The 17,318-nt window shown below is 41.8% G+C and overlaps 1 protein-coding gene across 1 annotated transcript in view; it reads left to right on the forward strand.

Annotated features, from left to right (window-relative positions):
• CDYL (chromodomain Y like) overlaps positions 1–17,318 on the forward strand; it is a 119,839-nt gene that overhangs the window by 99,791 nt on the left and 2,730 nt on the right. Inside the window, exons 4-5 of the mRNA XM_073630992.1 lie at positions 1,325–1,497; positions 3,024–3,234. Coding sequence (XP_073487093.1) covers positions 1,325–1,497; positions 3,024–3,234 — 384 coding nt within the window. The remainder of the gene's footprint in view (positions 1–1,324; positions 1,498–3,023; positions 3,235–17,318) is intronic.

Here is a 17,318-nt window from a genome sequence, read left to right on the forward strand (position 1 = left end):
TCAGTGCTCAGACCATACGCTGCACACTGCATCAGATTGGTCTGTATGGCTGTCGTCCCCGAAGGAAGCCTCTTCTGCTAAAGATGATGCACAAGAAAGCCTGCAACCTGTTTGTTGAAGACCAGCAGACTAAGGACATAGATTACTGGAACCATGTCCTGTGGTCTGATGAGACCAATATAAACTTATTTGGTTCAGATGGTGTCAAGCATGTGTGACCAGGTGAGGAGTACAAAGACAAGTGTGTCTTGCCTACAGTCAAGCACGGTGGTGGGAGTGTCATGGTCTGGGGCTGCATGAGTGCTGCCAGCACTGGGGAGCTACAGTTCATTGAGGGAACCATGAATGCCAACATGTACTGTGACATACTGAAGCAGAGCCTGATCCCCTCTCTTCGGAGACTGGGCCGCAGGGCAGTATTCCAACATAACGACCCCAAACTCGCCTCCAAGACGACCACTGCCTTACTAAAGAAGCTGAGGGTAAAGGTGATGGACTGTCCAAGCATGTCTCCAAACCTAAACCCTATTGAGCATCTGTGGGGCATCCTCAAATGGAAGATGGAGGAGTGCAAGGTCTCTAACATCCACCAGCTCCTTGATGTCGTTGTGGAGGAGGACTCCAGTGGCAACCTGTGAAGCTCTAGTAAACGCCATGCCCAAGAGGGTTAATGCAGTGCTGGAAAATAATGGTGCCACACAAAATATTGACACATAGGCCCAATTTGGACATTTTCACTTAGGGGTGTTCTAACTTTTGTTGCCAGCGGTTTAGACATGGATGGCTGTGTGTTTATTGTGAGTTATTTTGAGGGGACGGCAAAATTTACACTGTTATAAAAGCTGTACACTCACTACTTTACATTGTAGCGTAGTGTCATTTCTTCGGTGTCTTCATGAAAAGATATAATAAAATATTTACAAAAATGTAAGAGGTGTACTCTCTTTTGTGAGATACTGTATATACACACCGGCTAATACGTGGGTGGTGAAATAAGACAGGTTCCACCTATATATTCCCTCAAGAGATTCTAACCACTGGCACCTAACCATGATCGTGATAAATGCAGGAAGGTTCTAACTTTTTTCACGTGATAATTGTATGTGGCATTTTTTCAAGTATATCCGTTTTTTCTGTAGGCACCATGAAATTAAGATATGATGTTTTTCAAATATTTGGGAGAAGACAACAGTTTCCATGTGGTGTACTTCTTCACATGACTCTTGTGGTTGTTGTATATCAATCCATAAATAATTTGTGAATACATCTTTTTTTTTTTTTTTTTTTTTATCCTTAACATTACATTACATTTCTTTTCTTTTAGGTAATGAAGGAAGTCCAGGGTGCCCTAGCAACAGCAGCTGCAGATGACAGCAAGCTAGTGCTTTTCAGTGCAGTTGGGAGTGTGTTTTGTTGCGGTATTGATTTTATTTATTTTATTAGACGCTTGACAGATGATCGAAAAAGAGAAAGCACTAAAATGGCTGATGCAATTAGGTATGTTTATTTTTTCACACCTGTCTATTTGTACAAAAAAGATATGTTAACCACTTCCACTCTCACACCTGTAAACCACCTACAAACCAGAGCAATTTTTAATTTTTTATTTCTGTTATGGGCCATTTGATTCAGCAATACCCTTGTCATTCTTTGACCAACCATGTAACACATATATGTGGGGGCGGGGGGGTCTTTTTAATCTCACACCACACATATATGTACCCATGGCGGCCAAGGTTTCTGTGCTAAGAACACAGTGATTGAGTTGCTGGACAGTTCTTGGTCTTTGGTTATGATCAGGAGCCGGTGGGACAATTCCTCCCACTGATGTGAGTTACTGTTCTTCCCAATGACACCCAACAATGGGGCGGTATTACTCCACTGACCCCAATGTTTGCACACTATTCCTCCCACTGACCCCAACAATGAGGTTCTAGTCTTCCCACTGGCACCAAAAAAGGGCATTCCTCCCAACCGATACCAATGACAAGGCATTATTCCACCTCATACTGACCATAGGCACTTTGTTTTTTTTGTTTGTTTTTTTTTAACTTTCACAGACCTCCAAGCCTGAGGCATTATTTTGTCCCACTGATGCTGGGGCTTGTTGTACTCTCTTGGACCAGTCTGGCCCCCTAATGTCTGTTAGTAAACTAGCCCCTTTTTTGGAAACTTTGGAGATCCCTGGTTTAAACCATTATCACCATGACTGAAGTTGAGAAGAAATCTCTTGAACGGAGCCCTACAGATTGCAGTGAAACCTGGCAGGTTATAATTATTCCTTATTCTATCAATAAAAGTGATCACTGGACAGCTTTATGAAAAGATGTCTCATGGTTTGTGTGTCCAAACCTTTTATGAGGGCAGGGCCTAATTTATGCCACCAAATTCTACCTATTAAAAATATCCCTTTTGGGAGTTTACAGACCTTTTTATTTTTTGTTTCATGTTTTGGGAGTGGGATAGTGTCCACCTCTTGAAGTATCAGTCTCATAGTAATGTCTGTCCTGTGATCATTTTAATTCTTCACTCGGTAAAATGGTAGTGGGAGATGAAATTGTGTTGGCTTTTCTTCATTGCATTCAGAACTTGCATGCCTGTTATAACTAAAAAACTAGGCTATACACAGTATAAAAGGTAAACAATTGCTTGCGTGAATGCCCTTGCTTCAAATCCATTCTTAAAGTCACAGGCACAGGTCCCCACTGAAAAAATTCCCTCCATTTCCTTTGCTGAAGAAAACTGTACATTTTTGGCTTTCCCATCAATTTCTCTGTTAATGAAAATGGAAATCAGGACAAATAGTATTGTAAATTTCCCCAGTGGAGACACAGACTGGAATAAAAATCTGACGTTGGTTATAACACTTCCTAGCTATATCCAAATTTAAAATAAAAGTTTTAGATTTAGATACTTTTAAATGGACTACAAATTTGCATCTTTAAATGTAACTGTTGCCTTTTTTCTTTAGCTTACTATTTAGTCAATCTAATAGTGATCACATGCATTTTTTTTTTTTACAGGATGTTTGTGAGTACATTTATTCAGTTTAAGAAACCCATAATTGTTGCTGTAAATGGGCCTGCCATTGGACTTGGTGCATCTATATTACCTCTTTGTGATGTTATCTGGGCAAATGAGAAAGCTTGGTTTCAGACACCTTATACTACTTTTGGACAAAGTCCAGATGGCTGTTCATCACTTCTGTTCCCTAAAATAATGGGTATTGCTTCTGTAAGTATATCAGTTCATTTTTTTTAAATATAATAACATACAAACTAGTTAAAACTGCACATAAAGGCCACATTCGCCTTTTGTATAAATAAAAAAAAAATAATGATTATCGTTTTGCAGGTATAAAATGTGCATTTATCCTTTTACACTGCAGCTTGCAAAGCATTGCACCCACAATCAGTGGATTTCAGGTGCAATGCCAGATTCTTGCAAACACTTAGTACAGCTTAGTACAGACCGTTACTGAAGTGCATTAAGAATCAATGAACGCTGCGCCCACTCACGAACACCCTCTCAGTTTATTTGAGAACTACAAGCCATCTACCACGGTGGAAGACAGGTCTTGTGGTCCAATAATTCACAGAACTCTGCGACTAAATGATGCGGCTGTGTGGGTGGAGCTCCATACAGCTGCACTGTTTTTAAATTGTGACAGTGGGAGAGGATCACATCTGCTGTCACAGTGGGGGATCGGGAAAGAGGGGGTTTTGTGGGGCTGCTGCATTAGTTACATTTTGCACCATAAGTATGGATGTGACATGTTACTAAAGGTGAACTTATCGTTAATAATAATAGTATAATCGTTTTCACCAAACTTTACAACATTTTGCTGTTTTGAGGCGCGAAGTGCAGTGTATACCTCCCTTATCCATTGCTATACCATTGTTTGTTACTGAATTGTTTTTATTATGTTAATTTTTTTACATGTATATATGAAATATATTAGACTGATATTCACTGAAACAAACTTATTGATAATGAACATTCTTTAGTAAAAGACTAGTGACATCTTCAAAAGCTTTTTTTTAAAAAAAAAACATTATCTTAATACAGTCATACAGTACAGGACGTAGGCAAAGTGTTCATACTTCATAGGTTATAGGCATGTGCCTTCAAGTGATTGGACACCGGCAAAGCTGGGCCCCCTGGGCTCCTCCCCTGTAATCCTACCGAACTCTGTGAATTCTCAGTTTAGTGTTAGTTCATGAAGGTGATTTCTCTTTCTCTGAGTAAATTGCCCTTAACTTAACCACTTCAATACAGGGCACTTATACACCTTCCTGCCCAGACCAATTTTCAGCTTTCAGAGCCATCACATTTTGAATGACAATTGCACGGTCATGCAACGCTGTACCCGAATTAAATTTTTATAATTTTTTCCCCCATAAATAGTGCTTTCTTTTGTAATATTTGATCACCACTGGGGATTTTATTTTTTGTGCTACAAATAAAAAAAGACCAAAATTTTGATGGGCACTGATAGGTGGCCCTTATAGGCGGCACTGATGGGTGGCACTGTTAAGCAGCACTGATCAGGGTGCACTGGAAGGCATCACTGATGGGCACAGTGCCATCCCTATTGGGCACTGATTGGGGGGGGGGCTGCGCTGATAATCAGTGCAGACCCCCCCCATCAGGAGAGCAGCCGTTTGTCTCTCCTCTACTCGCGCCTGTCAGTGCGAGTGGAGGAAAAGGCGATATACGGCTCTTCCTGTTTACTCTGATTAGAGACAGCTGATCACGAGGTAAAGGGCCTATGTCAGAGGCTCTTTACCGGGATCGGAGATGCAGTGTGTCAGACTGACACACCACACCACTGACCGCCTCGCTGCGGGCCATCAGCTTATCCTGCTGGACGTCATATGATGTTCACTCAGGATAACTTAACCAGTTTGTGCTTGTCATATTGCTATATGATGGGCGGGAAGTGGTTGAATAGGTAATTTTTCTTATTTTAACTTCTGATTCTTCAGTCAAGCCCTCACTGTGCTGTGCAGGTCTAGATCACTATGGAATCCAGTCCCTGAAGACCACTTTGGGGGAATGCCCAAATGGAATGGGCAAAGGCTGGACTTTATATACAGTCCAGTGTCGTAAACAGGTTTACCCTGTACATCATTACTGACTATTATAGCAAAAACAGAGCTATGTTAGGAATGTATTCACCCCTCAGTGTAAACTTCAAACTGGGCACTAAAATGCAACCACTCATAGCTTAGACTCAGGTGGATACAGGTGTTACATTGCACCATTAGTTGCACACTTTACCATTATTTCCAGGCTAGAACCCTTAGGTACTCAAACAATTCCACCTGTCCTTTCATCAAAAGGATTTGTTACAGGACAATCTACACCTGGATTATCTTGTACTGTTTATGGACATGCTTACCTTATACGCTGCACGATGTTCCGTGAGTACCCCATGGGGGAATACCCTCACTTATAGCACTGGCGGAGACTAGGCTAAAGGGAGTCAATTCAAAATCGTATTGAACATTTGCTCTGCTGAAGGCTCGTGTAACATTCAACCTTAGAGCGACACGAGTCCTAGAGGATGCTGACAAAGAAAGAAAATGACGCGGTTACGCAGGCCGTATTGGAGGAAGCTGCAAAAGATTTCTCTTCACCAGACTACCGCTATATTGCTAACATTGAAAAGCTCATTGCCTCTGTCTGCAAAAGCCATGGCATTTTTTAGCCCGACTCTCCTCTATCTCGCCATGCCCCTTTTGGGTTTTATGACGATTGGGTCACTCCTGAAAAAAATTTCACTCCATCCAAAATCTTTTGCTGAACTCTGTTCTGTGGAAAAAGAGTTTACAATGCTAACTGGACTAGAACAATGACTAGACTGGAACAACAAACAACCAACACGACCCTGTATTTTAAGATCGTGCTGGTTACAGACTAGTTTCCAGGTTAGCTCCAATCTCCATTCATATGCGCAAAATCTTATGACTAAAAAGCTTGGACAGTGGAACCTGCCTGCAGAAGGTACCTCACGTGTATGAGTTTCCACGGAAAACATCTATTTGGTGAGCCACTAACAATTCATCAAGCAGAGGAAACAGATGGGAAGGTTTTACTTCCACAGCAGCAAACCCTAATGCCTCCTAAATGCAAAGCACCTGTTTGCTCTAACCAGGCTTCAAACTCTGGGTTCTAGAGCTTGTAGGTTTAAGGGGGTAACAGACATGATCAAAGGATTCTACTCAAACCTGTTCATGGTTGCAAAGCCCAGCAGGGTATTTGTCCTATTCTGGAAATCCCCTAACAAATTCCTTCAAATTCCAAAATTTTGCATGAAATTCGCAAGTGCTGTAATTGCCATTCTGAGACACAGGGGAATACATGGCCTCTGTGGACATCCAAGATGCATTTCTGCATGTTCCCATTTACCCATCCAATCAGCGATTTCTGTGCTTCACTTTGGCAGATAACCACTTTGCTGCACCAGCCTATGGCCTATCCTCTTCTTATAGTGTCCCCAAAGGTCTTGGGGGACCTCACACTGAGGAGTTTTTCAAGCGCTTTTGCGTTTAGAAAAAAAAAGCATCTGAGAAGCTCACAAAACCTTTTTCCCATTTAAAATCAATGGATGCGTTCACACTGGGCGGTTGCGCTGGCAGGAAGGTGAAAAAACTCCTGAAATAAGCATCTTTGTAGTATGTTTGGAGAGCTAAAAAAAAGTGCCCCTCTCCATTGAAATGAAGGGGAATTGCCTGAAAAAGCAATTCAAAAGTGCCTCAGATTGGTTCTTGCAGCAGTTTTTTGTCACGTGACCTTCAAAAAAAGCACACTGCTAACTCCACTTAAGCACCTGAAAAGCGCTTTCCGTTTTTTATAGGCAGTTTTCAACGCCTCAGTGTGAAAGGGGTCTTAGTATCTCTGCTGGCTATTCTCAGAAATCAGGGCATCTAAGTCACAGGTTATTTAGATCAGTGGTTCTCAACCTCAGTCCTCAAGTACCCCCAACAGGCCATGTTTGCAGGTTTCCCTTTATCTTGCACAGGTGCTTTAAATCAGAGTCAATCGCTTGGTATTTTGGACAGCTATTTTATCTAAGAGAAATTCCCAAAACATGGCCTGTTGAGGGTACTTGGTAATTGAGAACCACTGATCTAGATGACCTGTAGGATTAATCTCTCTTCCGGTTATCAGAAAATGTCTACAGGACAGTTCAGATGCTCCAAGCCTTTGATTGGGTGATCAATTTAAACTTATGTGCTCTCCAGCCTTTCCTTCACCTACTTGGGTCTGGTCCTAGAGACATCTCAAGCAAATGTCTTTCCTCTTAAAGCACATGCTTGAGATTCGAGATCCAAGATGCATCCCACATTGAGATTCTCCATGAGAGTTCTAGGCCTAATGGTAGCCTCTTTTGAGGCAGTACCATTCACCCATTTATATTCAAGAACTCTCCAACAAAACATCTTATCAACTTTCCTAGCAAAGAGCCTTTCCTTATACTTCATCATTAGAAGGTTGTTTTATGCCATCCTTTCTATTGTATGCCCATCCTTATGCCCTGCTCCTAAGATTCCAAAGGAAATCTGTGTACATTGCCTGGACATAGTCAAAGCCATTAGAGTAATACCTCAAGGCTACTGCTCCAATTAGATTGACTCCCTGTATGTCCTGTTCTTGGGACCTCTCAAGGGACACCTGGCCTCCAAGTCAATCTTGGTACCATGGATACAAAATCTGATTGCAAGAGCTTACATTCCTAAAAAGAAACTTCCTCCTGCACTTTTTATGCCCATTCCATCAGATCAGTGAGCGTTTACTCTGCTTTTTGGCACTACGCCTCTGTAGTCTATTTGTGTAAGGCTGTGCATACCTTTTCAAAGTTTTACCAGGTGGATGGGTATCCAGTCTGCTCATTGCAGCTGCTCTCTTAGGTTAGGTTTTCTGACCTTTTGTTGTGCCTGTGGGCACAATTCTGCCTCATTGTCGCCTACCCTTCCTATTCATTGCTTGGGGATTTCCCCTCGAATGTATGGTTAAGGGAATTGGGTGAGTCTGCTGGTTGAATGAAAAAAAAGGCTAATGATATATAGGCTGCCTTTCCTGTAAATTTCATATCTCGCGCAGTACAGGACACTAGACACTCTGCCTTTCATTCTTTGGTTTACGCTCAATTGCTTGCTACAAAACTCAGAGTGGGGTAGGGTTATAGGGGAGTGGCCCATGGTGTGTGTCCTCAAAGATTTTGAGTGTCCAGTCGCCTGAAAATATGCACTTATAATCCATGGAGTATGAATACTGTGTCTTATACTGTACTCCAACACATGGATTTTTGGGTTGTAAAAAAAAAAAAAAAACTGTAGATGTAAGTTTCCTTTATAATGACACTTGTGTTTTTTATTATTTGCGGTATTTAAACTTACTATGTCCGTATATCCTGAGTCTTTGCTTAAAGTGGTTGTAGATCTTTAATATGGACAAAGCATATCTTTCTATAGTATGTACTTGTCTCAATCCAGAGCACTAGGTGTTGTTTCTGTCTGCTGCCTTGTTCCTCAGCTATTTGCATGGGTCACTTCTGACAAGTTTTCCTGACACCAAGAGGAAAAAAGGTGATGGGAGGGGAGCTCCAACTGGGTGACAGCCTCAGCTCTGTTCCGGTGTGCTGTGTGAAGTGGGTATGTCTCTTCCCTCCAATCAGCTCTCAGATCTCTCCTCATTGAGCTCTGGAGAGTGTAAAAGGGAAAACTGCAGATAAACAGGTACAACTTATGTAGTAGGATTTGTTTTATCTCTGTATCACCTGAGGTCAGTAACTTCACTGGGTATATCCAAGTGTTTACAATCCCTTTTTAATGTAGACCATTTAAATTAAATACTTCTCAACTTTATAATATGGCATTGCTCATTATATACATGTCTGTTTTCTTGTAGTAATTTTTTAGAACAATAAAATTATTTGTGTGTAGGGGTGGGTATAGATATTTTACTCATGCTTATGCCTGAAGTTTGTTTTGCGGTGGCTTACTAAGCGAGTAATTTTAAACTTCTTAAAATCTGCCACTGGTCGTGTAATTTGAAAGAGCCCTGGAGCCGTAGGCCCAATATATGCTTGTCCCGTTATCTAGTTGATTGGCACCTGTCTTCTGTGCTGTTTGTGGATGACAGGTCCATTACATATTTCCCCTCTCTTTATCTTTCTGTGATCTTTTTAAAGTAGGTGTAAACTCTGTTACACCACTTTTACCTACAGTTAAGCCTATAATAACAAGGCTTACCAGTAGGTACTGTAAATATCTCCTAAACTTGCACAGTTTAGGAGATATACAGTATATGCGCTGCTGCTGATGTCATCAGCGCATGCACACTGAAGACACAGGCCGCTGGTGCTGTTTCTGCAGTAGCCGTGCCGGGAGTGACGTCATCACGGCTCCGGACAATCAGAGCGTCGGTGCCACGAACCCAGAAGTAACTCCGGAGGAAGATGTCAGCCGTGTACTCGGAGTGCAAATGCTGATTCAGGGCATCGTTCTGAGTTAAGTATTTGATAATGAGCTAGTATGCATACTAGCTCATTATGCCTTTGTTTTTTGTTTTTTTTGTTTTTTCCAAGGTGTACAACCTCTTTAATTGCTTGATTATTGGGACTTATTGTGGAGGCTGATGTCTATTCTGTGGAGCTACACCTAATATGAATGTTACTTTGCTGTGTTTTCTTGTATGCATTTAGATTAATGTCATTCTTTTTGGAGTGTTTGATCCTAAGACTTTGCCACGAGTTTTCTATTTTACTCATTATACCTCCAAATCAATTTTTTTTGTACACAATATATTTCTGTTTAGTTTAATTAAAAGATTGAAAATAAAAATTTGCCACTGGGTATTTTACATCTTTTATGAAGAAAAATAGAATTGAAGGGTATCTGAACCCAAAACCAAAACTTTTATATATTGCACCTTACTATAGAAGCATAGTGACAGCACAAAAAGTTCAGCTTTAACTTGTTAGTCAAGTTCATCTAAATTTGTTAGTGCATCTAACACTTCCCTCTTCACAGATTGGCAGTGCTGCTGTCCAAAAGTGTCTTTGTTGCTCTAATACAGGAAGTGTGTTAGTGGCCAGATCACTAGGTGAAAATATGGGGGGGACTAATACCACTACAGGCAGTCCCCTAGTTACAAACATCCGACTTACAAATGACTCCTACTTACAAAAGGAGGGAGACAACAGGAAGTGAGAGGAAATCTACCCCTAGGAAGGGAATTTCACTCCTGTAAGAGGTATTATGGGAAAAAGGTATCTCCACTGATGCTTTATCACCAAGGCTTGTTTCCACAACAACCCAAAATTTTTAAAATCCAATTGTCATTGGGCCAGGAAGTGAGGTGAGATCTTCTGAACAAGGGTACAGACAGCAAAACAAACATTACAGGGGTGTTAACCCTTCCCTATGCTATCCAAAAAGCTTAAAGCGGTTGTATACCTTTATTTTTAACTTTTACCTACAGGTAAGCCTATAATAAGGCTTACCTGTAGGTAAAAAAAAATCTCCTAAACCTGTAAGGTTTAGGAGATATTCCCCTTGTAATGAGCCGCTGACTGCAGCGGCGCATGCGCACAGGGGATTCTCGGCTGACAGCCCGGCAACCTCCGGAGCTTGCCGGGCAGAAGTCTCCCACGCGCAAGCGACGACATCGCGGCTCCGGCCACTCACAGTGCCGGAGCCGCGATACCCGAAAGACACGCCGAGGGGAGATGTCAGCTCCCTCGGCGTGGACCAGGTGAGATGCCGGCGCCTCGTTCTAAGGTAAGTATCTCATAATGAGCTAGTATGCGGTGCATACTAGCTCATTATGCCTTTTCCCTTGCAGGTGTAGAAAAAAAAAAAAAAAAAAAAAAAGACAGCGGGTATACAACCGCTTTAAAAATATTTTTTTTGGGCTGGAGCTACATTTAAAAAATGTACCTGTTCCGACTTACAAACATATCAACTTAAGAACAAACCTACAGACCCTGTCTTGTTTGTAAGTATTCTCTTGAAACCTGTGCTGTGTGGATATATAAAAGGGAGAAGTGAGGAAAGGGGGTGCAGAAAAGGTAAGGGGGATGTGTGAGTAGGGAGAAGGCAAAGGATGAGGACCACACATCTTTTAGTGTTTGACCTTGGTAATAGATGGGTGCTTGTAGTGACTGTAGCAGATGGGTCATAGTAAAATGAGACTTCACCAGCACTCCACTGCAAACTTGGTCACTATGTCGCTTAGAGGAAGGGACCCTGTGTGGCTCTGAGACATTGGCTTATTTGACATTGCACTAAGAGTTTGTGACAGTGTACTGGTGACGTCTCATCTATTTTACTGTGAGTCAGGGGAAGTGTGAACAAAGTAGAATGCTGTTGTGGTGGAGTAAATGAATTGTAGGAGTGGGATAGTCTGTCCTGAGCTATGTGGATACATTTCTTTATTTCAGCAATTCTGTTTATTCTGGCAAACAATTTGTTTAGGCAGGGCAGGAGTTGTAATGGCCAGTTTAGGGTTCTGCACATTGTCATAGACTCGCTGATTTTAATTAACCCTTTATGTTAAATAAGCAAGTAAAACCGCACTTTTCATATCCTAAAACTCTTGGTCTGCTTTCTCCTTTTTAGCTTGAAATTTCAAATCATACAAATCAGAAAAGAGAAGAAAAATCCCTATAGCTTAACTCAATTTATCAAAATAAATACCATTATAAAACTCACAATAGGCGAGTGCTCGTTCCAGAGGTGTGATCAGCAGACTCCTTGGTTTGCAGCACACCTTTTTTTTTTGCCACACAGACATTTTTGTACACAAATCTTATATGAGCTGATGGACTGACAAAATGTATGGAAACTGAAGTTTTATGGTTATTTGTCACTTTGATATAAGCACTCCATTGATATAAGCACTCCTCCAGCACACCTGATAACAACAAAACAGGAATAAAACCTTTATTGACCATCCCATAATAAGTGCATGCATTAGCTTAGGTTCACACACATGCGGGTTGAGGAATGCAAGTTAATCGCATGTGGTCCCCAACCCACAGGCAAAGCGTGCTGCTCTTTTGAAGACAGGCGGGATGCCATTGATTTTTTAATTGCACCCTCATGCATCAGAAATTGTGGCACATTTTTGGGCGTGTGAAAAACTGCATAGCGTCACTGTTTCATATGGCAGCATTTTTTTAAAAAAAGGGTCAGGGACTATTTCCCTGTGTTTCCTGCAGGTACAGCAGCCCATTCAAATAAATGGGCTGCTATTCCTGCACAGATGTGAATCTAAGGGCAAATGGTGACAGTGGTAAATGAATGTTTAAGTTTCTGTTTTGCTACCATCACTGTGCTGGTAAACTTTTGGAATATGCTTGAGACATTAGAACTTAATCAGAAAGGCCACCAGTCGGTGCAGCATAATGAATCCTCACAACACTCTCTGGATTAGGATTGAAGAATACCTCCGGTGCACCACCTTGTTGCACAAACTGTTATGCACCACCAGCATGCTGCTCGTGAACACAAAAGGCCACATATTCCTTGAGCCATTTCTTCCCGGACGGACAGGCCACTTCTCTCTGACGAAGTTCTGTCTAGGCTGAATCGGGTCAGAGCTTGTGTCAACAAGGTGGTGCATCAGAGGTACTCATCAATTCACATCCAGGGAGTGATATGATGATTTGTCATGCTGCGTGGACAGATTACCTTCTGACCAGATTCTACTGTTTTGATATGCTATTGGAGGTAAGAATATTTTGTATATGGCTTCAAATATTCAGATAGGTGGAGAGTACATACCCTCTAACAAAGGGTTTAAAAGGCGGTTGAACTGGGACATATGGATGACTTTGGGGACTTTAATATATGGCAAGAACTTTGAGTACGACTAGATAATAGAGACAATCCTAAGGATATTTACAGCTGTCATAATATACAGTATCTCACAAAAGTGTGTACACCCCTCACATTTTTGTAAAAATGTTATATCTTTTCATGTGACAACACTGAAGAAATTACACTTTGCTACAATGTAAAGTAGTGAGTGTGCAGCTTGTATAATGGTGTACATTTTCTGTCCCCTCAAAATAACTCGACACACAGCCATTAATGTCTAAACCGCCAGCAACAAAAGTGAGTACACCCCTAAGTGAAAATGTCCAAATTGGGCCCAAAATGTCAATATTTTGTTTGGCCAATATTATTTTTCAGCACTGTCTTAACTCTCTTGGGCATGGAATTCACCAGGTTGCCACTGGAGTCCTCTTCCACTCCTTGACAACTCCTTGACAACATTACGGAGCTGTTGGATGTTAGCGATCCTCCACCCTCTTTTTTTGAGGATGCCCCACAGATGCTTAATAGGGTTTAGGTCTGGAGGCATGCTTGACCAGTCCATCACCTTTACCCTCAGCTTCTTTAGCAAGGCAGTGGTCCTCTTGGAGGTGTGTTTGGGGTCGTTATAATGTTGGAATACTGCCCTTCCGCCCAGTCTTCGAAGGGATGGGATCATGCTCTGCTTCAATATGTCACAGTACATGTTTGCATTCATGGTTCTCTCAATGAACTGTAGCGCCCCAGTGGCGGCAGCACTCATGCAGCCCCAGACCATGACGCTCCCACCACCATACTTGACTGTAGGCAATACACACTTGTCTTTGTACTCCTTACCTGGTTGCCACCACACATGCTTAACACCATCTGAACCAAATAAGTTTATATTGGTCTCATCAGATCACAGGACATAGTTCCAGTAATCCATGCCCTTAGTCTGCTTGTCTTCAGCAAACTGTTTGCGGGCTTTCTTGTGCATCATCTTCAAAAGAGGCTTCCTTCTGGGACGACAGCCATGCAGACCAATTTGATGCAGTGTGCGGCATGTGATCTGAGCACTGACAGGCTGATCCCCCATCCCTTCAACCTCTGCAGCAGTGCTGGCATCACTCATACGTTTATTTCACAAAGACAACCTCTGGATATGACGCTGAACACGTGCACTCAACTTCTTTGGTCGACCATGGCGAGGCCTGTTCTGTGTGGAACCTGTCCTGTTAAACCGCTTTATGGTCTTGGCCACCGTGCTGCAGCTCATTTTCAGGGTCTTGGCAATCTTCTTATAGCCTAGGCCAGTGATGGCGAACCTTGGCACCCCAGATGTTTCGGAACTACATTTGCCATGATGCTCAACTACACTGCAGAGTGCATGATCATCATGGGAAATGTAGTTCCAAAACATCTGGGGTGCCAAGGTTCGCCATCACTGGCCTAGGCCATCTTTATGTAGAGCAACCATTCTTTTCTTCAGATCCTCAGAGTCCTTTTGCCATGAGGTGCCATGTTGAACTTCCAGTGACCAGTATCAGAGAGTAAGGGCGATAACACCAAATTTAACACGCCTGCTCCCCATTCACACCTGAGACCTTGTAACACTGAGTCATATGACATCAGGGAGGGAAATGGCTAATTGGCCCCAATGTGGACATTTTCACTTGGGGTGTACTCACTTTTGTTGCCAGCGGTTTAGACATTAATGGCTGTGTGTTGAGTTATTTTGAGGGAACAGCAAATTTACACTGTTATACAAGCTGTACAATAACTACTTTACATTGTAGCAAAGTGTCATTTCTTCAGTGTTGTCACATGAAAAGATATAATGAATTTTTTACAAAAATGTGAGGGGTGTGTACTCACTTTTGTGAGATACTGTAAATACACACACGTGTATGTGCCTAATATATGGTTTGAGATCAGGAGCCCTGTACTAAAAGGATCTAAGTGCACATATTCCCAGATTGAACACAACCCCTCGGTTGTAAAGCCTTAAGGGTGAACATGTGCAAAATAGGACTGCATTAAAGATACACATACCTGTGGGCTGGTACACCGAATACAGGTATTCGTTATTTCTTTCTCATTTAATAAGTGACACAGGATTAGCAGTATTTGGAGACAGCTGGGTTATACTGCTATCTAAAGGAGGAATTAATACACTCGCAAACAAAAATAGTCATGTATAACCCCTCCCACTCCCATCATTTTAGTTTTTTGGAATCCAAGGAAGATAGATGTCTTGACCTTGGAGAAAAGTTTGAGCACTTTTTTACTATATTTTTTTTTTTTTTGCATCTTGTTTCTTAAGCTGGCCATGTGCTAGTAGAATTTCATGCAAAACTGTTAGCGTTCAGAGCGTTCATTCAATTTTCTAATGGCTAGTGGGATCATGTGAATTGTTTTTTACCATAGTGCTAAAAAAATTGGAAGGTGCAGGATGAATTTTTTTTCTCAAACAAAATGTAGTTTTTGTTTTAGAAAAATTGTATATATTGTAATGAAATCTGTTTTATTTCAGCTTCCATTCAGGCAGCAAGTATGGAAAGATTTTTAATGTGCTTGTAAGGTCTAAAGGTTTTTTACCTGAATGCATTCTCTGCATTAAGGTTAAAACCTGCAATAGCAGTGCCCCTCCCCCAGCTCCCCTCCCTAACACTTACCTGAGTCCTGTATCGATCCAGCGCTGTGCCCAGCCTCGGTGCTTCTCTCCCTTCTCTTTCTCCTGCTGTCAGTTCATGTAAGGAGGGAGTGAGCAGCAGGGCCGAGCAACGCTGTGTGTATCTCAAGGGAGAGAGCTTGCATGTCTGCCCCATAGCAACTGGCTGGCTGTGGAGGCACACAGAAGAGGCGGAGCCAACAACGCAGGCAGGAAACCCAAGAAGAGGAGGTTTAGGGTCGCACTCTGCAAAACCATTGCACAGAGCAGGTCGGTATACCATTTTTGTTTACCTCCTGCAAAGTATACCAGCGCACATGGAAGGCATCTCTTGGTAAAAGGCAAGAAATTTTCATCTCAGAAAATACTCCATGAATTGAATTTTTCCCTTTTTGCAGTCGGGCCTGGTTTAGTGTTTAACTGTCTGTACTATTAAGGGTTTAATATTTGTCCTTGCTATCCTATTCTAAGACCACGTGTGATTCCATGGGACCTTAATTTGGTTCTTTCAGCTTTTCAAAAACCACCTTTTGAACCCATACCCTTTCTTTTCTTGCACACAAGGTTGTCTTTCTGGTTGCCATCGTCTCTGCAATACATGTGTCTGAGCTAGCAGCTTCGTCTTGTAAAGAACATTTTCTGATCTGACACAAGGACAAGGTTGTCTTAAGGCCCAGAGCCTCCTTTCTTCCTAAGTTAGTTTTGGCTTTTTATCTCAACCAGGTCATTGTGCTTTCAACACTCTGCCCAGCCCAAGTACATTGTAACATGGTTTCCTTTCATGGTTTGGAAGTGTTTCCTAATGTGCTTGTTTATTTTACAACCACTGCTTCCAATAGAAAGTCTTACTCCCTTGTCATTCCTGATGGTCCTTCTAAAGGGGAACCAGTTTCTCACTTCACTGTCTCTCCGTGGCTCAGACAGATCATCATTCAAGCATATAGACTTAATGAGATGGTACAACCTTTCTAGTCAAGGCACACTCTACTAGATCTATAAGTGCTTCTTGGGCTTTTCTGCAGCAGGCTTCTCTTTCTCAGAATTGTAAGGCTGTCACCTGGTCTTTTGTACATATGTTTGCCAGGTGGATGTTCAGGCCACAGCTGATGCAAGTTTTGGGTGTAAAGTCCTTCAGACAACTTTTAGAGCTGCAGGCTGCCTCAAGTTTTAATGCTGTTATAGGCTTGTTGGTATCCCTCAGACTGCTTTTGAATATCCCAGTTGCCTCTTTCACTTTTGATCCTGTGTCTTTTAGTGAACAAGAAAGAAAAACAGGTTTTTGTGAGTAACGTTTTCTGTAGATTACTGAGACAGAAGTCCAACTCTTCTGAAGTCTACTCCTTTGTATTGCTTTTATGCAAAACTGAAGCAGGTGGGTGTGGGAGGGATGTTATGCCTTACGGCTTTTTCCTTTTTGGTTTGCCAGTGTCCAGTTTCTCCTGTAGATAACAGTGTAGCCCAGTTGTCTTTAATTTAATTCTGATCCTGTGTACCTGAATGAACTCCAAGAAGCTGATATCACAGTAAGGACATAAATACTGTTTTACACCTTCCATATGTGGGCCACCTATAATAAAGATTTTACTGCTGCAACATGGGAGGTGCAAGTTCCTCTAGTAACTTGTGCCTGGTTCATATGAAGAAATTAACATTCCTAGATTGGACTATTGCGTCTAGTTTATTTTGTATTGCAATTTATAATATTGTATAGCACAAGTTGTGCTATCAGGACAACCTTTGGATCTTCAAGCACAGCATTGCACACCTGTTTGCTTGCATTCATATAAAGCAATTTCTTGTGTTTGAACTTCATCTGCATTAACTAGTTTTGTATT

This window comes from Aquarana catesbeiana, linkage group LG05 (assembly GCF_042186555.1).
Source record: "Aquarana catesbeiana isolate 2022-GZ linkage group LG05, ASM4218655v1, whole genome shotgun sequence".
In the NCBI taxonomy this organism is placed as follows: Eukaryota; Metazoa; Chordata; class Amphibia; order Anura; family Ranidae; genus Aquarana; species Aquarana catesbeiana.